General features: G+C 38.1%; 1 protein-coding gene and 1 pseudogene across 3 annotated transcripts in view; both read right to left on the bottom strand.

Annotated features, from left to right (window-relative positions):
- Positions 1–26,924, bottom strand: part of OLFM3 (olfactomedin 3) — a 190,575-nt gene extending 163,651 nt beyond the window's left edge. For 2 of the 3 annotated variants that reach the window (XM_039348455.1, XM_039348454.1), the window contains exon 1: positions 26,404–26,924. Coding sequence is in view for 1 of the 3 variants with exons in the window: in XM_039348454.1 (XP_039204388.1) it covers positions 26,404–26,472 (69 nt within the window). In the remaining 2 variants the exon portion in view is untranslated. Of the gene's footprint in view, positions 1–20,550; positions 20,790–26,403 lie in introns of all 3 variants that reach the window. The other variant, XM_039348456.1, reaches the window with a different exon arrangement.
- Positions 1,551–1,673, bottom strand: LOC120310276 (annotated as a pseudogene).
- Positions 26,925–27,156: the final 232 nt, after the last annotated feature.

The raw sequence follows: 27,156 nt of genomic DNA, 5'->3' as shown, positions 1-27,156 counted from the left end.
TGTAGCAACTGAAAAGCAAATGCCCTGGTCATTAAGTGAAGCCATTGTTCACTATGGGGGGGGGGTTAATGGAAAATGGAAGTAAACACTGGTTTTTGGGGGGGGAAATGTCATAAATCATAGTGTTTTATGAGACTATGGGACAGTACAAATAGCCGTAAATATGGGCCAATTGTCAAATGCTGAAATGTGGTCACATAAATCTGGGAGTGGCTGTCAGAACTTCAGAACTAGGTCATAAGTATCTTTGGTGGGTGGGGGTGTCCATCAGAACTTCAAACAGTTGCTAAGGTCATAACTCGAGAATACCGGTATATTTTTATAATATTAACTGTCAAATAAATGCTAAAATTCAAACAATCTGGAGGTGTCAGGTAGAAAGACTCAGGATCATATGTTAAGTTATAGTTCAGAAGATTTATTGTTCAAGCCTATACTCAATAATTTAGTCGACTAATGTTCAACACTAAATTGGTGCAGATATGGATTGATGTAATTCAAGAGGCATTGGACTCTTTGTGGGAGCATAACAACTCTAGGCTGATGACTGTTTATCTCTGACCCTCCCCAGCTTTACCTGTTCTTCTCCTACAGAAAGAAAATGAGTATTTATATAGTGTATATAAAAAAATTACTAACTTATCAACTGCAGTGATTCACTTAACAACTGTGACAGGAAAGGTTGTAAAATGTGATTTATCAACAGAAATTTTGGGCTCAGTTGTGGTCGTAAGTCGAGGATTTACCTGTACAGGATCAGTACAAATGACCCTGGGTTTATGACAATCTGATATATGTGCATGTACTTGTGTACAGCAGCAATTAACAGAACACATGCACACAAAAATATCTTCAGTTCAACATTTGATTGGCTCATGAACCTTGAGAGGCCCTTTAAAATCTTCAGAAAAATCTCTAAAGAGAACTCTAAAAATTATAGCACTGTTTGTACTGTGATCCTTTGAAGGAGGAGTAGACAGCAATTGTTGAGAATCCACTTGGTTACCATTGTGGAAATAAGTTGCGTAAGTGGAATGTCTCTAGTTACATTTTTGCAAAACAAAACAAAAAATGTCTTCAACTGCACAATCTGTATATAGAAATAGGATACATATACTGTCCAATAAGAAAATAAATCTGGTGATAAAGACTGTGACTTAAGCTCAAAACTCATACTGATGACCCCCTTAATTGCAAAAGGAAGTACTAGAAAAGGATCTTCAGTAGCCACCTAATTAGAAAAGACTACTTATTTTATTGCAAATATTTGTTTAATAATTTAAATGCTAATTATAACTTATTTAAGGACTACAATAACAGAAAAATAAAGTGATAGAGAATCTTAATGTTGAAAAAGACACTCTCCCCCTTCCCAATTTATTTTTTTAATTTTATTTTATTCAAATACAAATAATACATACATAAACACATATAAATCTAAATAAAAACAGTATAAAAATACAAATACTACAGTGCACCCACACCCCTGGAGACCATTTTTATTACCTATATTTCTTCTCATATAACAACTAATAATATACAATATAATTCAATTGTGCCTTTATCTCCTCCAAAACAGCATGTATTCTTGAAAAATCCATTTAATATATCAGATATTAAACTGATAAAAACAGATACTACACTTGATCTTAGCTAAAAGGCCAAGAAGCGATCCTCCTTCCCAATTTATATAATAACATTTATACTCCAAATTTCTTTCCCTATATCTCCCAAATAACCAACATATGGCTCCTATTCCAGACATTGGGAAAAATCCAGATTTGTCAGGGAACTTTTTTTAGATAAACCAATGATATATATTAATACAAAACAAAAAAAGAATTGACTTAAATTACTCATGAAATATGACTGATACTAACAGGGAAGTCAGACTTACTTAGAAACTACTTTTCTGTAATTTAGCACCTTCGTATTTCTTATTACTCAGTTTATAATGAAAGACCAAACTAGCTACTCCCAAAGGTAAGCCACTAACAGAAACAGACATTTGGGATAAATTTATGAGTCCAACCTGAACCGGGATGGATCTATTCAATATGAAGATCAGATCTCCTACTTTGAAATAAATCTAATATTTCCCAAACATTTGAGGTACAGAAAATATATTCCCACATGTGTACCTTGACACAAACCTCCATATAAATTAAAATGTTATGGTGGGGAGGGAAGAAAATGTATAGTTTTGCCATTCTAGCTAGTTTTCAGCCAGAAATTTATTTGGTACAGATAAAAAGTTTCGATATATTCCATTTAAATTTGCAGGTTTAGTCTTTATTTCTGTAATATAAATTATTTCTGAATTGGTGGAATTGGTATCCTCCCACCCTCATCCTCCCAAAAACTGGGACAGGAAAATTCCTTATTAGAAATATTGCTCATCTACCCTATACAATCCACCTAACGTACAGTATTAATAGTTAATACTTTGGCTTATGTCCCATTTTTTTCTGCATGCAGATTTTATAATTACAGACGAGACAACTGTGCCTCTGAATTTCAATCAAGTTGTCACAACAAACAAGCTATCACTGTTCAATTTTCAAGGATAATCAATAGGATGGCATGAAGCTTTAGATTTCCAAATTAAACACTTGATTCTGTCTCACAATGAATTTAATCAGTTTGCAAGGTAATGCAAGCTGAATTAGGTAATTTTCCAAATCACTGAACAAAGGTGCATTTCAAATTTGGGGTCAGCATTGCCTGCACCCTCTTCCTCCCCCCCATAAATGCTAAAATAATTGGCTTCTATTGCATCCAAAGGAAACTGCTTTTAAAACTGCAGTCTAAGAGTTGGGATCATCCAGTGAATTTATTATTTTTATTTTTTATGCTTCAGCTTCTTTGATATTATACTATATGATTAGCATCTCAGCAGCATAGAGCAGATTAAGAAATACAAATTAATTTTCTAATAGATACAGTATGAGTTTCTGAAGTAGAAAAATATCAATATCAGCAGTTCAAGCTTCTGGTAATAAAACAAATAATAAGATTACGGTATGTTTCCAAGTCTCAGACGTCTAATGTTATTCACAGCAGCATAGCTCTGTGCAGATATGTAGAAAATTCAGAAAATGCTTTAAGTGCAAACATTTCCATACTGAAAACTTCACAATATTTCCTTATTCAAAAACCAACAGCTCTCTTCTCTGAATGCTTAGCAAGGATCACCATATATCTGAAGAATAAAGGTTGTATTTCCAAAACTCAGCCACAGCCTTTATGAATGCCTAACATTGACATATCTTTTCTTAGAAGGGTTCTTTTTTAAAAAATTGTGTTTACTAGGTCACTAACTCTGTCCCAGTTTATATTATCCAATAGACTGAAATGACAGAAGCTTGCACAACAATAGACTGTATCACAAGCACAGGAATTATTTGGCTGGTTTGGCCCAGTTTATGAGACTTAGAAGCTGAATTGTCATATACATTGCAGCTAAGCAAAAAACTCACATTTTTTTCCTGTTCTGTCTGGAGAAGCTAGTAGAGTACAAGACAGGGATTTGATTTTATATGCACAGAGAAAATCAGAACCCCAAGAGAACTGTGATTCAGGCTTGGTGGACAGCTAGCTTGTCCAGACAGAGTAGAGAAAAATGTGAGCTTATAATTTTTATTACAATCATATTGAAAATACTGATGTCTAGCACTTCATTAATAATTTAACTGGCAATGATTCCTTTTTAAGATAACTTGATATGCATAATTGTGATTTATGGATGAAACTTTCCCCCAAATTTGTGTATGTACATGTGCATTGTTAGTTCTGCAAGACTGGGCACAAAATTGTATTGTATCAACCCGCTGCTAAACGATGAGTGAGTTTAGGACGGCCGCTGATGCCTTTTGACTAGTAAGGCATTTAATTATCTAACTTGCAAGTTATTAACAACCTCAAAAGAGGAGGGGAGTTAAATAAGAACAAGATACCATCTACATTCAAGAGAGAAAGCTATGCCCGGGTCCTTGCTAATGTATGCTCTGGGTCTCTTTTATGAAACAATGCCATCTTGTGGGATGTAGGAAATGTGTCTTGTCTGTTGTGCCACTTGCAAAATGCCACGGTCTTCCTTCTGAGATCCAGATGGCTTTGATTCTTTTAGAAGGCTGTGAAAACCTATTTTTTCTCTCAGATATTAGGGCAAAACTGTTAATGGAACCGGATATGTGTATTTCTGCAGCTGTGAGCCACTTATGAGATGCTTAAGTTGGGTGAGCATATATATATTAACTATAATATTTAACTAAATAAAAATATCTCCTTATGTCGTTAGTTGCCTAAGTAAAGAATTGAGATGGATTTTCTTATCTTCTTACTTTATTAAGAAATGCCCTTCAGCTCAAAGGGAATTCTTTATATGTGGTATTTTCAGTCAACCTTACATCCTTATTTCTCACAGATTTTGATTTAACTCTATGTCCTTTTTTTTTTTGCAAAATATCTGACTGTACATTTAAATGTGCAATAGGAAAGCAGCATCATTTTTGTATTGTGTTCAGCAAATAAGTTCTAATTTATTTACTTTTTTATTTTTTTTAATGAAGACTCTGATACAATGTATTTACAAATGACTATGCATTTAATGAAAAGATTTTTCTGATTGCAATTAACATGCCAGTTAATGTTAAACCTTTATATATAAATTATGGAACACCATTCATATGGCCATCTTATAAGAATAATAGGAAAAAAAGAGACAAAATATCCTCCTCTACCAACAGTATAGTGATACTTTTGTAATAAAAACAGAAGGAAGTGCAAAATTGAATTTTGGAAAAAAAAAATCCCAGCATGTACAACCATGAGTATCTTGTAATTATGGTTTGAGAATTTGTGGACCTTAAATATTTAAGAGTGCTACAAGGGCTGTTGATCTGTTCCACAGTCTTCTTCCAAAGGGCAACTAAACAATTCTAATTATTAGCCATCCCTCAGCAGTAGAGTATTATTCTGCCTACAACAGAGCTCAAGTTCAGTTTCCAATATCTGCAGACAGGACAGGACATATTCCTGCCTGAAATTCTGGCAAGCCAATGATCAGTGGTCTAATTGGAATAGCTCCATGTTCTTCTTTTACAGTCTCTTTTAAAAATTCCTGAAACCAATACCCACTGCTAATTCATACAACCTACTATCCATTTTCAGTGAATCTACTGCCAAATTCAGTGATTTTAAATTTGCATGTGAATGAGGCTATATTGAATGACCTGTCCCTTCTGAGCACATCCTAAATTAATTCATCTTTCTGTGTAGTTTCCACTTAATTAGCTTTTTTAATTGAGAAAATATGTAAGAAGAACAGAAATATAATCTTGGTGCAGAGACCAAGGTGTTGTGCCTCATCTTTTTTTTAAAATCATAATAAGGTAATTTTTTAAAATAGACAAAATAGCAAGGTAAAGTATCTCTAACATCTTCCTTTTCAAGAATACTTCTAGGCCCCTCATAGACCCAGGACATAGACTTAGAAAAAGGATAAAGATACTTCAGTGCTTCAGGGAACTAGAGAGGACGTTGAGAATAACCACATCAAATAACCTTGTAATTAGGTATTTTGTAACTATCTATACTCTTCAGGACAGCCATTCTGCACATATAAAATCCTGAAGATAGCCATTATGGGTCAGATCTGCTTAATAGTTCAATAAGTCTCCACCAGAAAAACCCCAAGGTTATAGCTAGACTGGTAGTTTTTTTTTAAAAAAAAAAGATTTTAGAATGAGTTAGAAACAAAGCATTTCTTTAGTGTTCCAGAAAAAAATATAATGGACACGTCTATGAAATGACCAGGATTTGAACACAACTGAAACAAGAGTTTAATAGAGAACGAACCACACAATATCTAGTCAGCACCATGGACAGAAGTATTAAATGCTTAATACTTATAATGCAGCATCAGTGTCTGAAAATGCACAATTTCCTTGATCTCACAAAGTTAGGTAAGAATCTAAAACAACTGTAGACAGACAACTTTCTGAAGACAGAGTAGCATCCGTCTCTGAAATCTGACTGAATAGCTGGCTGATTAGAATGTTTGATGACAGAAACATTCAGCTTAGTAAATAACACAGTTAAATGAAGTGCTTTGGTTGAGGCTGATTTAAGATGAAGATCATTGAGCTAAATAATCATAAATCAAAGTACTCCTTTGTAACTGGGTAGTGCATTGTGTTAATGCTCATTTAGGATCAAGCAATTAGAAATCATGCTAGGTTTATTTCGTATGAAGAAAAGATGGGGCATGTATTACAGTCTCAAATCTAACAATATGTTTTTAAGAAAATATAAGCAAATTTAGTTGCTATTGTCTTTTTTTATGAGCTGGAGAAAATGTTGCTCATCTCCTTTTATATACTTGATTACTAATTAACAATAATTGCACCACTTTCTTCTAGCATTTGTTTATATGTGTTTTGAGTTTTCAAAAGCTTTTTCATAACAGGAACAGTATTTAATATTGTCAAAGAATACACACACACACACACACACACACATATACATATACACATACATATATACAGTATATATACACATACATACATATACATACATGGATACATATACATACATACATATACATACATATACAAGTGTGTATGTGTGTATGGTAACCATTTTTCTGCATTATCAGGAGTAAGGAACATTTATCTCAATCTCTCTCATTCATTTAAGCAAGCGCACAGAGGATGACAGAATTAATCCATTAGGTGCCTCCGAGTTCCATGGGTATATTAATCAGGGTTAGGTTTTGTTTGGTTTTAGCACGTGTTAATTGTGCATTATGATTAAATGTCAGTGGAAGAAGAATCTACCTGGAAACACAGAGATGTGCCTTACAAGTAAGATGTTAGACTTCAATAAAGAAAATTCAAGTCGTCAGTCCCAAAACAAATCAATGTCTTTGGGCTAGTCACTATTTCTAGGTCCAAACACCTTGGAAGTACTGCAAAATGGAGGCGCACATGGCTTATACACATGCACTGAAGACTCCCAGAATCTGGGTCCTTTTGTTCCTTTTGAGGGTATGCCAAGGGCAAAATGTAACTTCTCAAAACCCCTAAATATTTCACTCAAAAAAGGACTCTGTCTTCTATTTTTGGAGTGAGTGCCAAACAAAGTGAGTCATGTCCCTTGATCCGATGCAAGTTTTGGGGAAAAATGAGAAAAACACAGGCCATCTTTTTGTGCTCCTAGAGAAAATAGGGTAGCAATCACTGAAGAACAAATCACATGAAGTTTATCTTCGCTGTGATAAACTATAGAGATTATAAACAATTCCTTCCATCCAAGATTTCTACCAACAATATTCCAATCCATTTTGAAAGAATATGGGTAATTCAATACTATATAACCTTCCGTAAAAGATTGCCATTATTCTAATGAAGTATCACATTTGGAGATATTAGCTACATTTTCACAGTGCCCTCTCCTTCATAGCCACTGTTTGTTTATTTATTAATATTTGTTAAATATTGGATTAAAGAAAGAGGGACAACAGAAATTTTGCTTGAATCTCAGACTGGATCACGATACTCCCAGATAGATTCTGTATTTCTTCAAGGTGAAGCAAAATGCCGTTCAAACCAACCAAGAAATCTGACTCCTTCCATAACTTATCAGGGATTTGTGCCAATGCGATATGCAAAATCAGAATTATTTTGCTTCTGCTTTTTCTTACATGGGAAACACAAAGATGGAAATAAAGGAAAAAAGAAGGGGAGGAAAGTGACTGAGAAGCTTCCCTTCTAAAATACAGGAAGCATTTTAGCATGGGAGTTTCAAACACTGTCTTTCCAGGGAGAAAAGCTGAATCTTGTATAACATTACAGGAGTCCTCAACTTACGACTGGCCACTTAGCAACTATTTGGAATTATGCAGGGTTTTTTTTCTTATAGAATGCCCAGAACGGAGTTCCGGCACCTTTTTTGGATGGAACCTTGTAGGGTAGGCAAGGCAGGTTGTATGAAGTGTGTGAGTTCCCGAACCTTTTTTTTTTTTTTTTTACAAAAAAAGCACTGGAATTATGACAGACCACTCAAAAAAGTATTTACCACCCAGATTTGAACTTTCAACAGCCCCCCCGCCCAATGGTCAGATGATCACATTTTTGGTAGCAGCAACCAGGTCACATTTACAGCCATTTGCAGTGTCCTTTAGTCACATGGCCATGATTTATTTATTTGTTTTGCTGGAAGCAAAATTTACTTCTGGTTTCCAGCAAAAAAAAAAAAACAAAAAACAAAAACCAAACCACCTATTGTAAACCATGGGTTCATTTAACAACCACAGTGGTTGCTTTACAGTCGTAGCCTTCGCTTAATAAGCACTGCAAAAAAGAGGTATAAAATTGGGTGTGCTCACGTGATGACCTTAACAAAGACATAGCTTATGACCATGATTTTGGCCCAATTACGGTCAAAAATCGAGGACTACTTGAAATTTGCATTTGATTCTCTGCTCTTGATTATCTTTATTTTCAAACCATTTTGAAGAGCTTTGGTGAAGTAGATATGTTTTATAGATCAGAGGTCCCCAACCTTTTGGGCACCAGGGACTGGTTACATGCAGGGAGGTTTTTCCATGGACCGGAGGGGGAGTGGTTTTGTGTGCTGGCTGCATCCCATGGATGGGGCTTTGCTTGTTTGTGCAGACTGGTTGCTGGCATGCCACGACCCGGTACCAGTCCATGGACCAGGGGTTGGGGACCTCTGTTATAGATTGTGCCCTTTCTTGATTCTTCTGCCTAATCCTCATTCATCTGATAAATTATTTCTTTTTCACAATCTTTTTCCTGAATCCTTTTTTGTTTCAAGGCATTAATGGCGCAACCATGCCTGATCCTACCTATAAGTCAAGATTCACTTCTCTAGTTGTTTCAAACACCTGTAACATATAAACAGTCATTACCCGAATAATCACAAAAAACGCATGTGAGTATGTGTGTGTGGAGGGGTAGCTGTTTTATAGTTCTTCCATCACCACAAAAATCATTTTTTTTTTTGTACCTGGCAAAAAACACTGTATCTATCTTGTTATAATTGGCAAGGTTTATGACAAGCTACTCATCTATATCTGGACAGAGCATGTTTCAAAAATGATTTGGAAAAAGTTCTTCACATTTTGTACAAAAACTTTATCTCTCTGGTATTTGTTAAATCAGCCCATCCTTTTTTAAAAACAAAAACAAAAACAAACCTTCTGTGTGAGTCTTAAAAGGGTTGGGCTGCTTTAATGAATTGCAGAGACATACAATACTCATGCAAGGTCTGAAGCATTTCCTCTAAATCATTTTTGAAGCACGAACTACCAAACTGTATAATATTTGCTGCATTCGTAACACTTGCTCACCAAACAGTAGAGAAATTAGCAAAACAACTTCTATCGATTCATTTATTCATTCATTCATTCATTTATGAGACTTATATACCGCTTTAAGTGCAAGCACTCTCTAAGCGGTGTACACCAGTAAGCAACGTGTATGTATGTATGTATGTATGTATGTATGTATGTATGTGTATATATATATATATATATATATATATATATATATATATATATATATATATATAGGTCTTTGGTTGTTCGGGTTTTCTCCCGCGTAAAATTGGAAGTGTCTTGGCAACGTTTCGACGAAGTCACATTCGTCATCTTCAGGCTGGTGTTTTTAGCTTCTTGCTTTGAGCAGCAATGTGTGGTTTTAGCTGTTTCTTCCTTTTAACTGCCAGTGAGGGTATGAACTGATTGGATGGGAGCTTGGCTGTGTTCTGATTGGGTGGAGGTGTGTTCTGAATGGTTAGGGGCTTGGCTGTGCTCTGATTGGCTGGGGGAGTGTTCTGTTTGGTTGTGCTCAGGTTAGTCTGAGTTGCAGAGGGGTTTAAGATTTTGGGGTTAGGGAGTCGTTTGTCAATAAGGGCAGGTTTCCAAATGGCTGGTAGGCGGGAGGTATCATCTCGCTTGTTCATGCTGTGTGGGCGTTTTTCTATCTCGATGGCTTCTCTGATTATTCTGTTATTAAAATGTTCACTTTTGGCAATGGTTCTGGTATTTTTAAAGTCAATTTCATGTCCTGTGGCTTTAAGGTGTTGGACCAGGGAAGATGTTGGTTCCTCTTTTTTGACTGAGTTCTTATGTTCTTCAATGCGTGCACTTATTCTTCTGTTGGTTTGTCCGATGTATGTGGTGGGACAAGTGGTGCATGGGATTTCGTATACTCCTTGATTTTCTAATTCAATTTTATCTTTGGGGTTTCTAAGGATGGTGGATATTTTTCTGTTTGTGCAGAATGCTGTTTTGATGTTGTGTTTATGGAGGATCTTACTGATTCTGTCTGTGGTGCCTTTTATGTATGGGAGGAGGGCTTTGCCGTTTTCTTGTTCTTTGTCTTGGATTTTAGTGGGGGTTTCTTTTTGGATTAGGTTTGTAATCTTATTTCTATGGAATCCATTGGATGTTAGTACATTGGTGAGAGTGTGTAGTTCGGGTTTTAGGTGTTGTTCGTCAGCTAAGCGTTTTGTTCTGGAGATGAGTGTCTTGGCTACAGAGTTGATCTGTGCTGGGTGGTGGTGTGAGAGAGCGTGCAGATAGCGGTTTGTGTGTGTTTTCTTCTGGTAGATGGTGTGTCCTAGGGAGCCATTGGATTTCTTGTAGACTAAGACATCCAGGAAGGGAAGTTGGTTGTTAGCTTCTGTTTCTGCTTCTGAAACAGAAGCTAACAACCAACTTCCCTTCCTGGATGTCTTAGTCTACAAGAAATCCAATGGCTCCCTAGGACACACCATCTACCAGAAGAAAACACACACAAACCGCTATCTGCACGCTCTCTCACACCACCACCCAGCACAGATCAACTCTGTAGCCAAGACACTCATCTCCAGAACAAAACGCTTAGCTGACGAACAACACCTAAAACCCGAACTACACACTCTCACCAATGTACTAACATCCAATGGATTCCATAGAAATAAGATTACAAACCTAATCCAAAAAGAAACCCCCACTAAAATCCAAGACAAAGAACAAGAAAACGGCAAAGCCCTCCTCCCATACATAAAAGGCACCACAGACAGAATCAGTAAGATCCTCCATAAACACAACATCAAAACAGCATTCTGCACAAACAGAAAAATATCCACCATCCTTAGAAACCCCAAAGATAAAATTGAATTAGAAAATCAAGGAGTATACGAAATCCCATGCACCACTTGTCCCACCACATACATCGGACAAACCAACAGAAGAATAAGTGCACGCATTGAAGAACATAAGAACTCAGTCAAAAAAGAGGAACCAACATCTTCCCTGGTCCAACACCTTAAAGCCACAGGACATGAAATTGACTTTAAAAATACCAGAACCATTGCCAAAAGTGAACATTTTAATAACAGAATAATCAGAGAAGCCATCGAGATAGAAAAACGCCCACACAGCATGAACAAGCGAGATGATACCTCCCGCCTACCAGCCATTTGGAAACCTGCCCTTATTGACAAACGACTCCCTAACCCCAAAATCTTAAACCCCTCTGCAACTCAGACTAACCTGAGCACAACCAAACAGAACACTCCCCCAGCCAATCAGAGCACAGCCAAGCCCCTAACCATTCAGAACACACCTCCACCCAATCAGAACACAGCCAAGCTCCCATCCAATCAGTTCATACCCTCACTGGCAGTTAAAAGGAAGAAACAGCTAAAACCACACATTGCTGCTCAAAGCAAGAAGCTAAAAACACCAGCCTGAAGATGACGAATGTGACTTCGTCGAAACGTTGCCAAGACACTTCCAATTTTACGCGGGAGAAAACCCGAACAACCAAAGACCTATATACATATATATATATATATATATATATTTACATTGCCCCCAACAATCTGGGTCCTCATTTTACCTACCTCGGAAGGATGGAAGGCTGAGTCAACCTTGAGCCGGTGAGATTTGAACCGCTGACCTGCTGAACACAGTCAGCTAAAGTGGCCTGCCGTACTGCACTCTAACTGCTGCGCCACCTCGATTCCCAAATGGCAAAGATTTTGCATGCCAAAACCCCTAGTGGCTATCAATCTGAGAAGTAGATTGATCAATCTTTATCCTCAGAGGTACTACCAGAACATCAGATTTTAGCTAGCGGTACCTCAAACAAAGAAAATGATAGGCACTTTTCTTTTTAAAAAGAAAATCAAAGCTAAAATCAAAGCCTTTTACTTTACCTAGTAATCTTACTTTTGACAGACTTCATCTTTTTCAAAGCATGACCTGTACATTGTGTCCAAGTATTTAAATATAAGAAAGATGATGCAATATGTTTATTTCCAATGGTAGTTAACAGGAAGGAAAAAAAGGGGAGGTGGGTGGTGGGAGGAGAGAGGAAAACAGCAGGAAAAAAAAGGGAAAGGAGTTATTTTTCCATTTTTTCTGCTCCTCAGCCCCATTATAAAACAACAGCAATCACAGAAAACTGACCCTCTGCTAGCCTTGCTTTGGCAAGAGTAAAGCTGAGACAACAAGCATTTTCCAAGCGATGTAGAAGTAGTACTTGACTTAAGACCACAAATGGACCACACTTTCTGTTGCTCAGTGCTGGGGTCATTGAGTGAGTCACAGCCAATTTTATGACTTTTTTTTTTTTTTTTTGCTATCGTCATTAAATAAATCCAGCTTGACTTTGCTTGCCAAAAGCTCTCTGGTAAGTTGCAAATGGTGATCACATGATTCCGTGTGGCCATGGGAATGCTGTGATGGTTGTAAGTATGAGCCCCGGTTCTTTTTATATCTATCTATCTATCTATCTATCTATCTATCTATCTATCTATCTATCTATCTATCTATCTATCTATCTATCTATTTATTTCAGCACTGTCATAATCTTGAACAGTCATTAAACAAATGGCTGTAAGTCAAGGACTACCTGTATTTCTCCTCCCAAGGACAGCAGGAAAGCACATTGTCAGGGAGGGAGGGTGAGGAAGAATCTTTTCATTTGGCCTTACCTCAAATCGTCCCCCTTTGAAATTCATTCAGGTTGATTGTGTTATTTCCGTACATTGAACTTTCTTTGCTGGTGCTCACGCCTAGCAAAGAATTTAACTTTCCGTGGTTTCCTTTTTCACATTCAAAATGTTTATTCAGAACACGCATGAATAATTTATGTTAAATTATTTAAGTAAATACACAACAAGGCAAATAATTAACCTGAACTGGATATCACGTGCAACTCATCATTAAATATACACCAACCTCAGTAAATACTTATAGCATATCATTTGCTATGACAGATCTCTTTCAGTTGGTTTCAAATAACCCCTCTTGCTAAGAGTGGCTTCTATCCATTTATGTGGAGAAAGAGGCAATTCCCTTTTCTTGCTACCCCACCCCCAGACAATCCTAAGGTCTCCCCCAGGGAACTGCAGTGTCCTCAAGTACCAAATCTAGGGCTTTGGGCAGGACGGAAAAATAAAATCAATTGTATTATAAGAAAGCAACTCATGCAGTATTGAATTACTCCCAACAAGGATAAATATACAGATCAATATTAATAAGAATCATCTCCAAAGTGGAAAATCTCAGTATTACACACATTTCAAATGTATACAGAGTAATTACTTTATATACTATTGGAAGGCTACATTCCATCCCATGATAATGCAGCCTAGGATAAAATGTGCACTTGGTTAAAAATATCTGAAAGCTTTTTTCATTTGTTCTAGGGGATTTAAAGGACCACATTTATTTATTTTATTTATTAAATTTGTTTGTAGCTAAATCCTGTCGCCTTGCAGGGAGATGGGCGGCAAACGAATTTTACAAATATTTTACAAAATATTACACAGTCTTCATGTGGCAATTTGAACGTGACGAAGGAATGTTCCAGAACAGCAAATTATACTGCATGCATGAACAACCTTTAGTCGATGTAACTATAATATAAGTAAATGATAAAATATCTGCTTCCAGAGAATTGTTGAAAACTAATACAAATGCCCTACAGCTATTGATGCAATATTAAATAATTGTTTGCTATTAAGGCCTTTTTTATTATTTATGTCAAGGGAAGGGGAACTGCTTTTTAGAAACAAATTCCCACACACACAATAAAAGCCTTTTGAAATTAATACATCAGTTGTAAAATAATGATGCTTAAATGCCCCAAATGAATCTAGACAGCCATGATTCAAAGAAAAGTCATTACCAAAGACAGTGCTTGAAGGCAAGCCAAGAGCAAGTGTATATTTGAATGGTTGTCAGAGAGACCTTCCTTTCAAGCACGCCCAAATGTATTTTATGATTTTAAAAAAGTAAAAAGAAAAAATATCAAGAAAATACATTAATCATTTTTATTACCTTGGATCCAAAACTGAACATTTTTATTTTTAGCAGAAATCTGAAATCTTGGCTTTGGAAGCAAATATCTTCCTAAACTCTATCAGGAAGCACCACTGATGCACCAACAGTACACTCATGCCAGCAGGTACTTCCAGAAGGAAGCCACTAGGGCAGAGGCCCCCAACCTTTGGGGCACCAGGGACCGGTTCCTTGGAGAGAGGTTTTTCTGCGGACCAGAGGGGTGTGTGGTTTTGTGTGCTGCCTGCATCTTGCGGATGGGGCTTTCCTTGTTTGTGTGGACCGGTTGCTGGTATGCCACAGCCTGGTCCCGGTCCACAGAGCGGGGGTTGAGGACCCTTGCCCTAGGGAACTGCCATGCAAAAGCATTTGGGGTCAAAGTTGGAAATCACTTCCTAGGTAATCCCCTCCAGCAGAATTGCTGTAGAGCACAGGTGTCAAACTCGCTGTATCACGTGACGTGTCACAATGTATCGCAATTTTTTTGCATTGCCGGAGCTGGGGTTGGCACGGCCTCTGCATGACGCAACCAGCCCATGGGCCGGCAGTTTGATATCCCTGCTGTAGTGGAACCCATTCCTTGAGACTTCAAAAAATCTTAGGGATTCTGTCGGACCCTGTTTGAAAAATCCCAGGTTATAGTATCTTAATTTTTCTTCTGAAGATGACAAAGATGGGGAGAATTAGGAGGAGGAAAAAGAGGAAGAAGAGGGAGAAGAAGAAGGAACAGCAGCACATGATAGATTTCCACTTTAAAACTGAACACATTATACTAAAGTTTCGGCTTTAGTTCTAGCCTGAAATTGAGAGGAGAGTTCAACCCGTCAAGGATTGCAATATGGATAACATAGATAAGAAGTGAGGGACTTTTTTTTTTTTTTGAGGACTTCTTGTTTTACTGATATGCCAGTTCATGAATTATAGTACGCTTTCACCCTTCTCATCTTAAAATGCAGTCAGTTTTTAAACAATCTTGATTAAAGAGGGCACAACAAGAGTCACCACGGGCTATAGGTACTGTAGTAGCTCTGGAACTACAGATTGCCCACCTCTGCTCTATACCTGTTGCAGAGAAAATTCCTTTACCCCAGATTTTAGGATTCCCTCCTTGAACTCGTGCAGCTTTGGGGAAATATTACCACCATTATCAACTCTAACATTATTGCTTTATGCGTTTTAACTGCTTTTTAATAGTGAGGTTTATAAACATAATTATTATTACAACTATTATTGACAGTCTGAATTACTGTAAGTCAGTTATAGAAATTGTGCAAATAATAAGCACCAATGAAAGCAAATAACAAACTTGAAAAGTCTATTCAAGACTACTACATTATAAAAAAGGTCAAGTCAAAAACAGGTAGTCCTCGACTTACAGCAGTTTGCTTAGTGACCGTTCAAAGGAACAATAGCACTAAAAAAGTGACTTATGACCATTTTTTACACTTATGACCACTGCAGTCTCCTCACAGTCATGTGACTTATATTTGGATGCTTGACAACTGACTCATATTTATGACAGTTGCATTGCCCAGGTGTCATGTGATCCCCTTTTGCAACCTTCTGACAAGCAAAATTAAGGGGCCACCAGATTCAATTAATTAAGTTACTAATTTAACAACTGCAGTGACTCACTTAACAAATGTGGCAAGAAAAGTCATAAAACAGAGCAAAACTCACTGAACAAATTTCCCACTTTGGGGCTCAATTATGGTCGTAAGTTGAGGACTAGCTGTATTTAGAATCCAGGATATTTACTGCTAATTAGGTTGGAAATACATTGGTCACCAGTGTAGATCATAACTGATGCAATTTCTGAGGTCTAATTAATAACCGCTGCAAGGTAACTGGACATTCAATGTAGCTTCCAAGTAGCCTTCATAGGAAGACTCTCATTCAGGTGCATTACTGTAATTCAACAAGGAAGTTTAGAAGTATAGGTAACAAGCCAAATCCATTTTCACCTGGCTTACCAAATGAAGCTGTGCCCAGATCTTGGGATGCAAGATCATCACAACTCATGAAGGATAAAAGTTTAGAACAAGGGCTTTTTTCACGAATCTATTGCTGAAATCAAAGCCCAAGAAGTGCTGAAGGAGGGGGAGCTTCTGATGTCAACTGACAACACTTCTTCCTTTTAGTTTAGGGACTAAGGGATAAAAAGATTTTTATTTTTCCTTTAATCCATCACAGAAAATTTCTTTTTTCTTTTTTTAACCATAGTCCTTGGGGAAACGTTTTTCCCCTTAGTGCCACGGAACCCATTCAAGCGCTCAAAAAAGCCTTATGATCTGTGGGACCTAGCCAGAAAAATCCCACTTTATAGCAGCTTGATTTTTTCTCGGCAGACAGAAAAGAGGAGAAGAATTAGGAGGAAAAAAAAAAGAAGGAAAAGGAACAGCAGCACATTTTAGACCTCCATTTCAAAACTGAATATGCTAGTTCTAGCCTGAAATCAAGTACAATACATTTTGCACTTCTTTTCCTCCTTAATAAAAATAATTCAGAGGAACAATTACTCTGAAAACTGCCTAAAATATTGAAACTGAATATTTCAAATTTAATCTTGTTTCACTAAGGCTTGAAAATGATCACTTGGTAGCCATTTGAAGATCTTTCACAAACAAAGCCACTTTTTTTCTCTCTAGACATAATTCTCTATCACAACATTGATAACCTTTTTTGACATCTTGCTTGGGCTGTCTCAGGAGAGACAAAATAAGCACAAAGGCTGAATTATATTCACACTGCTTCTGTGGATCCTTCAGGACCACAGGGCAATGTGAAGAAGCTTAAAATACAATTTTTGACACTAGTTTAAAGTGTAGCAAATAGGCAAATACAACATTCTGAGATATACGACACATTGGCACAGAGGAGGCATAGGGTCCATTCCCATAGTTACTACCCCAACCTTTTTAGTAGTGTACTAACGAAAAGATTCTCTCTGTATGTGACATATAGTTTGACGGCTGCTTAACTTATATTAGTAATATAGAAAATTACCTTATAATGAATGAGATTATTGCCTCAGTTAGCTCAGTATTATATATGTGTTGTGTGCCCACTAGATGCATTGGGGTCAACTAGCAGAATTTCCAGCAAGGATAATCTGTAGAGCACCAAACTGGAGAAGACTAGTTTACATAAATAAATAGTGGCTCTCAAGGTGTCAGACATGGGTGATTCCTAGCTTGACCTGGAAATTTAGGAACAGACTTTCCCCATTTTCCTCTCTATAAATTAGCTTTTTATAAAAGATATGATGGTGGACAATTTCCTTGAAAAGTCACATGAGAGGACCAAGGCACACTGTGGCTGACCCTGGTCACGACAAAAAAAAAAAAAATACATTTGATTTTTAAAATATATTATGAACAGGGGCCAAGCAATTGGGTACAAACATGATTATATAGATATTCCTTTTATAATTTCACTTTAAATGAGCTTTGTGATGCTTATCCCTCAAATAAAGTGGTAGCAAAACCACACTTCCTTTCATTCCTGAAGTTATGAGTGTGTATCTATAACAGAGAATAAAATACAAAGTCCACATAATCAAAGAATGGAGATATGAAATGGAACAGATTACACACATGCTGGCACACCCATGTTATTAGAAGAGAAAAATCTCCACTGAATTAGCTAATGTCTGAGGATGGCTTCAAATTATCAAATCAGTACTTGCTAGATACAGCCGCAACAACCACAATAAAGCATTTTTAAGATGTTCGAAGTGGGAAGGACACGTTCTCAGCCTTTTGTATTAGCAGAAGATACTTCTTCTATCATTCGTGTTGTTCTGTTTAAATAATTCAATAGGTGATGTGAATGTAATTTTCTTACAAGAGAAGGAAACTAATTTGAAAAACCGCCTAAGACAAAATTAAGCTTATTTTATCTGGAAGTTACATATTACTTCATGCCTCTCTACACTCATTCCCAGATCGTAGCACTCAACATTTAGCCGTGGCTTCTCCAACACCCAATCACAGAAGTCAGTGAGCCAAATTAAGTAATACATCCTTCAATCTGGGTTAAATCAATCTCAAATCAAGGGTTATAAAACTCTCTTTGTAAAAGAATCAAGAATGTGTTTTAAAGTACGGTCTTTGGTTCTTACAAAACCATTCAGTGAAAGACAGAATTAAATGGTACATTTTTCCCAATCACATTGAAAGGTGGCAGAATAGGGGCTGGAGGCATGTAAGTCAGAGGTTTTGCACGGACCAGTCCTGGCTTTCGAGTTAGACTATGGTTTAACACAGGGGTCTTCAAACGTGGCTCTTTTATGACTTGTGGACTTCAACTCTCAGAATTCCTCAGCCAGCATGCCCGGCTGAAGAATTCTGGGAGTTGAAGTCCACAAGTCATAAAAGGGCTATGTTTGAAGACCCCCTAGTTTAACATGAATGCAAGCCTCCTGAATACAAAGCAGGATATGAATCTAGCAAACAAATCAATACTACCATAGAACATGAATTCAATATCATTAGACTCCCCACAGCAGGACTCAAATATCTGAGGCACTTTTCCTATCCTGAAATCTACAATGGCACCACTACACCTGTGCAAGAATGTTGTACCATGAACTGATCGCAATAATTCCAGACTAAAAACTAGTACAAAATACCAACTGCTTGTAGAAGCTGAGAACTTTGAGCAACTATCAGAAAAATAAACTATTTCTGCGGGAATATGGAACTATTTGGAAGAAAAAAATGCATAGTTGTTAAGTCAAGTGTCTCAAGTTCTGTCACAAATTTCATAGGGTGAGTTAGGTTTAACTGAAAGCTACTACATCTATTTCAAAGTAGTTAAGCAAACCAGTTAGTTAATGATACCTGTTAAGTTATCTACCTAAATAGGTCTGATTGAGATGTTTCTAGAAACGAATGCCTTTCATTGTGTGCAAAACTTAATAATTAGGAAATATCTGGGAAGCATCAGAATGTCTCCTTTTCTTCTAAGATTATGGCAAATGCACTTGTTCTGGTGCTGGTCTGTTAATTTTCCAAAAGTAAACCTTCAGAAACAAAGGGGTTTGTGGTAAACTGCAAATTTCAGGGCTGGACTATATAATGCTATAAATCCCTTTCAGTTCTGCAGCATATTATACTTTTCAAAAACTACTAGACCATGCCCATAATTGTCAGATTGGGATGGTCTTGGAGCAAAAAAATAATAATGATAAAAGTTTTAATGTTCTCTGAAACACTCCATTCCTACTGTGCTTAATTCAATCAACTTCCATCCCAATTACCAAAACTATAGGTGTGCAAAATGTTGAAACATCCCATCCAGTTCTGACCTCATTGAAAGAATTCCAACAGAATTTATGGAAAGTATTCCAAAATAAAAATAGGCACTCCAACTGTGAAATGTACTGCAAGTCAAAATGACTTGTTCTTATGATGGAACAGTTTCAGGACTGCTACTACAGCCTTTGCTGCTCACTTTGATTGCACACCACAAATATCAACATTGTGCAACATTCTTGGGACAAACTGCCTCACCTGGCTTTAACCTAGCAAACTCAAGGATCATATTTTGAAAAGTCACCAGCACCCAAATAACCATGGGTCAGATGAAAAAAACTATAAATCTGATATAATTTAAATTTAAATTGAACTAAACTTAAATTCATGAAACCACAATTGGTAATCTAGTTACAGCTGTCCAATTCCTAAAAAAAAGATGACCACAATATAAAATCCTGCCACTTGGAGAAATTCCATAAGTGATTATGTCCAAGTCATCATTGTGCAAAACAGACTAATATCTAATCTGCTTTATGTTTCAGTGTTTTCTGCAAGATTAAATAAACTCCCTAGAAAAAAGGAAGCAAGTTCCTTACAGAAACATGGAATTAGCCTCCTAATGAACTAATTGGGGAAAGCCTTGCAAGCTTCTAATTGTGCAGTGAGGCCTTTCATCTGAATGGAATCTTTATGAATACCATGCCTGGAACGTAGAAAGTAGCCTTGTATTGAATCAGACCAGTGGTCCATTTAGTCTAATACTAGTGACATTGACTGGCAGTGGCTCTTTAGGGATTCAGACAGGAATCTTTCTAGCCTTTCCAGCAGGACCAAGCCGGACCCAGATACTTTCTAAATCTTTAGGTGTCAACTCCTTCTGCTCTGCTAGAGTGATGCTTTGCTTGTGATTGAGCAATGGCTTACCTCAAGAGATTTTTGTAGGCAGCATAGGTCAACTGAGGCACCTCTATACTTTCCAGAAAATAGCACAGAGATGCCATCTAGCAGTCACCCTCAGGAATTTCCAGATTTTCAACATTTCTTCTATTGGAAATATAACTCCATAATATTCAGTAGATATTATGTTTCTCATTGTAACCTTTTGATTCCAGTTTGAAGTTTTGCCTAAGATCTCAGCAATACCCAGAGAAGAAGATAATGATCTATATTAATAGAGTGGAAAAAAACGATATTTTCATGGTAGTTAAAGAAACAGAAATTGCTCTGAGTTAATACATGCTATACTTTAGCCAAAGTATTAAAATAAGTCTTCAATGCATTTGCCACATTTAAGACTTGTTAAAAAATGGAGGTGCTGCTTCATTATAATAGCTAACTAAGTACAACTCATGCAATGGTCTACAGAAAATAGGAAAAATTTAACCCAATTTTGAAGTGAAATCCTGTAAAAAAAATAAATTAATGAACACAATCTCTGTAAGTGGATCTTAATCATGACAATATACAAATATTGTGCCAGAGTTAAACTTATTGGATCTACATGCATTGAACTACTTCTGTGTTTGGAATTTCTGAATCACATGTCTAATCATTTCAAGAATCCATATGAGGTTTCTTGATTTGTTTAAAAAAAGTGGGTTGTGTGATACCTCTTAAAGAGTAATGTTGGCCAACCTGCCTGTGTAGCTGATCTGCATAACATTTTAAGCAAATCATATTCACTGGAGACAAGCAGAAGTTTATCAGATTGCACGAGTCTCTGACCATTTATTTTCCATGTTATTGTAAAAAGTTCCTAAAGAGCTCTGGATGTCTACTTTAAAGGGGAAAAAAAATACAAAACCCTAACTGTCTGCTGTGAGTGTATATTTTTTCTACACAGGTAAGAGCCAGTTTGGTGTACTGGTTAAAGATCTGGAGTAAAAATTGGGTGACTGTGAGTTCTAGTCCTATTTTAGATTCGGAGCCAGCCAGGTGACTTTGGGCTACTCACTCTCAGCCTAAGAAGAAGGCAAGGGCAAAACTACTTCTGAAAAGCATTGCGAAGAAAACCGCCGGGATTTGTAGCCACCTAAGCTCAGAACTCACTCAAAGGCAAAAAATAAGTAAACCAAAACTACAAAACTTGGGAAATGACTGAAATTCATTACTTCTGAGAAATTAAAAGAATTCTGCCCGAGGCTGTTTCTAATTTTGTTGTAGAGGTTCTCTACCTAGGTTTAGGAAATACCAGGAGGCTTTAGTTAATGTGAAAACATTGGATGAAATGACTCTTCTTTTTAAAGTTGTTTTCTTCTACCTTTCTGTCCAGGAAGATCCCTAAGGTGGCTTACATAACACAGCTCACTATGGTAGCATTGAGATTGCTTTTAACCCCTTTTGTAATGTTAAAATAGTGTCCCAATATTCTCTGATGTGTCACAATATTCTCTATTGTGTCATGTATAGAATGAAAGGTCGCTGCTGCCATATATAATCTCTCCATATAATAAAAAGCACAATCTCAAATGCCTGTAGCTGGAAAAAAATAGCACTTACCCCTGTTTCTCATCCTTGCTCCTTTATATAGCTGCCTGGGCAACATATGTGAATTCTTTCATGTCATTATGAACTTAGATATTTCAGGGCTAAACTGAGCAACAAAAAATAGCATCCCAATGGAAGTTCGAAAGCAGATGATTTTTATTTTATTTTTTGTCAACCTCCTGCCTCATGACACTGGCTTGCTGTTTTTCATCTCCAAACTGTTCACCTCTGTTTTTACTACTTGTGGAACAAAAATTGGAATATAAATCTCTTTTACATATACATGGAAGTGTATGAGAATCAGGCAATTTTGAGCAGAAAAGAATGGCCCTTTTTTTTCCTGTATTGAAACTCACAGCGTCCAATGGGGGGAAGGCCCATAGCTTGGTAGCATAAGATGTTCGGCATATAGGAGATACCAAGAAGGATTAGTTTTGGGAGTTTCCAAGTAGGACTACAAATGTTAGGCGCCTGCTTTCGATCCTGGGAGAACCACTGCCAGCAAGATATAATAATAGGTACTAGGTGATCCAAGATCCTGCATCACTCTAAGATAGTATTCTATGTTCATATGGGCAATTTTCATTATAGGATTGTCAAATCATCTGGCATTTATCCAATCTGTTAATGTCTAGATATGGCAGATTGCAAATCACATTGTTTCCAACAACTAGTCAGGAAGGATGGGTGCTGTACTACGGCATATTTAGAATGCAGAAAGTTGGTATAGTCTACACTTAAGTTTGGCTGTGGAAAAATTCTGACTGACTTCAAACTCAAGTTCATTTCTCTTCAAAACTGATTGGGCCATGTATATTGCCTTCCCATTATGTTTACATGCTTCCTTTCTTCCTCACTGTCTTACATAAATGTGAGAAAATATTTACGTCTAGGAAATGTCCAGACCATTTTGTTCGTTCATATGGATAAAAACCATATGAATTTATGCCATAAGAACTGTAACAGTTTCAAAATTTGATTGGACTTTGTTGGGCCTTTTTATATTGTTATAATAGATAGGGAGTGCCAAACACATGGCCTATGGGGCTAGAGCAGGGGTAGGCAACCTTGGCTCTTTTATGACTCGTGGACTTCAATTCCCAGAATTCCTGAGCCAGCCATGCTGGCTCAGGAATTCTGGGAGTTGAAGTCCACGAGTCATAAAAAAGCCAAGGTTGCCCACCCCTGGGCTAGAGATAGCCAGCACTCTTTTGTAACTCTATAGCCCCCCTAGAAGTAGGTGGTCCCAAAAAATATGGTTCATTTTATTTTCATTTCTTGAAGTTTGTGAGAAGGTTAAGAGATCTTAAATCTTGCAGAATTTAAAGCTAAGAATAAGAAGCTAAAGAAACCTAAAACAATGGAATATAAGGCCCACCTATTTTTGACTGTGGCCTTTAATATACTATTCCACAGAGGTCTCCAACCTTTTGGGCACCGGGGACTGGTTCTGTGGAGAGAGGTTTTCCGTGGACCGGAGGGGGCATGGTTTTTTTATGCTGCCTGCATCCTGTGGATGGGGCTTTCCTTATTTGTGTGGACTGGCTGCTGGCATGACGAGGCCCGGTATTGGTCCACGGACTGGGGGTTGGGGACCCCTGCTATACAAAGTTTTCAAACTCAAGGAAACTGTGCTGATCCTGAGTAAATTAACACAACTTAACTTTACGATAATTCCATAGGAATTACAGGTAGTCTCGACTTATGACCATGATTGAACCCAAAACTTCTGTTGTTAAGGAAGATGTTTTTAAAGTGAGTTTTGACCCATTTTACAACATTTCTTGCCACAATTGTTAAGTGAATCACTGCAGCTGTTAAGTTAAGTTAGTAACTTGGTTGTTAATGAATCTGGTTTCCCCCATTGACTTTGCTTGTCAGAAAGTCATAAAAGGTGAACATATGACCCCGGGACACTGCAACCATCATAAATATGAGCCAGTTGCCAAGCATCTGAATTTTGATCACATGGCCAGGGGGATGCTGCAAAAGTTGTAAGTGTGAAAAATGATCATAAATCACTTTTTTTCAGTGCTGTTGTAACTTTGAAGAGTCACTAAATGAACTGTTGTAAGTCAAGGACTACTTGTACTGTAATCCTAATTTTATTTCATTATTTACCATTTATAAAAGAAACTTTAAAAAATTGAGAGATTTTTTCCAAAATTTTTGTGAGTCAGAAAAAATGTTAACAGCACTTTACAGATAGTAGCATTGAGGCCGCTGACTCAACATGGCACTGTTGTTGTTTTTTAGGGAGTTCCTAAACTGGCATTTTTTGGTAGTATTATGGCATCTCACTATAAAATGCATCAAACATCAAGATGTCTGTAGCCTAAGGATCAATGCGTTAAGTGGGTTGGGATGGAAATTCATCTTGTTTTCCTTCTACCTCTAGATATTTGGTTGGGAGGACAACATAATTCCCTGTTGTAGATAAAAAGATCTTCAGATCCTCACAATCACAGCACAAGCAACTGAGAGATGCATATACAACTCTTGTCCACACAGTGGCTCAGATTATCTCTCAGATGCTCAGCAAAGCTTAAGCCGGCCCCTACCTCATTGCTTTGTTTTTAATCAGTGCTCAGTTTTGCTTTAAGTGGAGAAGTCCCAAAACCCAGCTAGGGTATGGTTAACATTATTTTAAGCTTCTTTCCTTTTCAATCCAAACAGAAGGCATGACTGTCTTTCATGAAATTCATCCTGACAAATTGCAGTCAAACAATAAGTCGACCCAAACGTGAAATCAGCAGTGCAGCAGGTACACATTTTCTAAATAACGGCCGGTATCATATTTATAATGTGTGATTTCCCATTTGCTCTCTCCTTACTACATCATGATTTCCAGAAACAACTGCTTTCAACTTGAAGCTCAATTGCCAGCTTGAAGTCTATGTTTCCAGTCTGAACAATTCTGACATCTCTCGAGATATAAAACTTGCTCTGCTTTGCATGTCAAATACCTTTAAAATACAGTACATATTGGCACCCACCCTGTGCAGAACATACACAATGCTGAAGATCTGTACTTGTTATTTTTTCCAAGTCTATCCCCAAAATGTATATATCTAATATGCAAATTGTTCACTAAAACTTTATGCCAAACAGTACACGGTTCAGGAATAATGTTGGGCCTACCCATGGTTCACTAATCTCTTCCCAATACATTTGGATGGGACCCTTTTTAGGTTGAAGGAATGGCTGTCAGATAGTCAAATGGCATTGTGCAAAGCCATTTTTATTGGCTTCTAAAAGTGTACATCATTCCAGTCAGAGCAAATCCTTTTTAAATGTACAAATTCATCTAAAAAATAAATAAATAAACAACTCTTCTGCAACCTGGAGGGAACAACAATTACATAGGAGCCCTCCTTTTTTTTCTGTGATAAAAATGACACGTTTTTTTTTATTTCGACTGCTGCTCCTATTTTTGGGAGTATTTGATGCATTTTATAAATAACCCAGCCCATACCAGTCACTTGGCTATCCTAGTGTCCGTTCTAGTTAGCGCCAGGGACAACTTCCAGAGTATAATAGTGGTGGCACTATCCCAAAGGGGGAACCCATTCCATCCTATTGCTCATTTCCAACCTATTCATCATTGGCTTAATTTCTCAATAAATCCTGCCACCCCACAAAACAAACTTGTATTAATAAATTATGGAAAAGCCCATAATTTATTAATTTATTAACTAATGGTTAATTCAGTTTGGTTGCAATTTATTTTACGGAGGAAAAAAAAAGGGGGGGGGAAATAAGTGAGTGCCATAGTAGTTCCAGCTGTTGGAGAAGATAAGCTGCAGCATCCTCATGTTGCTGACCTCCCTGGTCACTTTCCAACATTAGGTGCAAACACACAGATACACGCACATACATAAACACACACAAGTAAGTACGTAGTGCTCAAAAACAACAAAGCAGGTGGGTTCGAAGCGAGTTGGCTTTGGAGAAGGGTGAGTACATTTCTGGCCAAAACTGTAAGATCTTAGCGGATCCGATGGCAATAAATCTATCAAATGCAACGAAAATCTCTCTTCCCCCCTTCGTCGCCGCGGCCCATTCCTGTCTGAAAAACTATCCCCCCCCCCCAGTCCAAAGCAGACATAAAGACATCAGAGATCCGCATTGCTCCTTCCATCAAAACCGCCGGGGGAAGGGAGGGCAGACGGAAAACAACAACTTGCAGAGGAGCCCTATTTCAAAGTAGTGCCCGGGTGGGGGGGGGGGAACAGAAACAGGACCGAAAGAAGGGCAGTTTGTCCGGATGGAAGATTGGCTTGCTCCTACCTTAGAAGGATCTAGCCCAGCCAGAAGAGCCAAAAGCAAGAGGTTGACAATCCGGGCGGAAGGCTGCATGCTGCTCCCGGGCTGCTCGGCGACCGCTGCTCTTCTCCTCCTCCTCCTCCTCCTCCCTTGGACTCTCCTTCATTCAGTCACTGCAGGGACCCCTGTAGTCAGTTACACTTTCTGCACGCCTGCCTGCCTGCCTGCCTGCCTGCCACAGCCAGAATGCTGGGAGCGGCGGCAGCGGCGGCAGCTCGAGGGGCGCTCATTCATTCCGCAGGCATCCTTCTTAGGCGAAGGGGCGGGGGGGGGCACCCAGTCCAAAGAAGCCGCGGGAGGGAGAGAGAGAAAGAGACGGGAGGGAGGGAGAGAGTATGGGTGGGTGGGCTGGCGGGCTGGCCACTGGCGCACGCCCCGCAGGTGCCCCCGGCTCCCGTTCTCCGTCGGCAGCCAGCCCGCCCCGAAAAGAAAAGTTTGCGCGTCGGACCCAAGAGAAGCGCCAGACAAGCCTGCGCTTTGGCCAGCGCGGATGTGACATCACCGCCGCCCTAGGGGGGAGCGAAGGGGGGGGGAAACTGTCGGCGAGGGAAAAGGGAGGGATGGTTCTCTGGGGAAGGTTAGTAAGTCGCGAGAGACCGCGCGGAAGGCGAGGCGGGAGCTGGGCTGGCTCCGTGGTGATGGGTGGGGTAGAACCACGCAGCCGAAGTGGTTGAGGGATTTCCCGCGCTTCTGACTTACCCGACTTCTTTTAGGAGC

This window comes from Crotalus tigris, unplaced genomic scaffold (genome assembly GCF_016545835.1).
Source record: "Crotalus tigris isolate CLP2741 ecotype Arizona unplaced genomic scaffold, ASM1654583v1 scf7180000018155.2402879, whole genome shotgun sequence".
NCBI lineage: Eukaryota > Metazoa > Chordata > Lepidosauria > Squamata > Viperidae > Crotalus > Crotalus tigris.
Note: the sequence above shows the minus strand (reverse complement) of the source record. Positions and strands in the feature narration are given on the sequence as shown.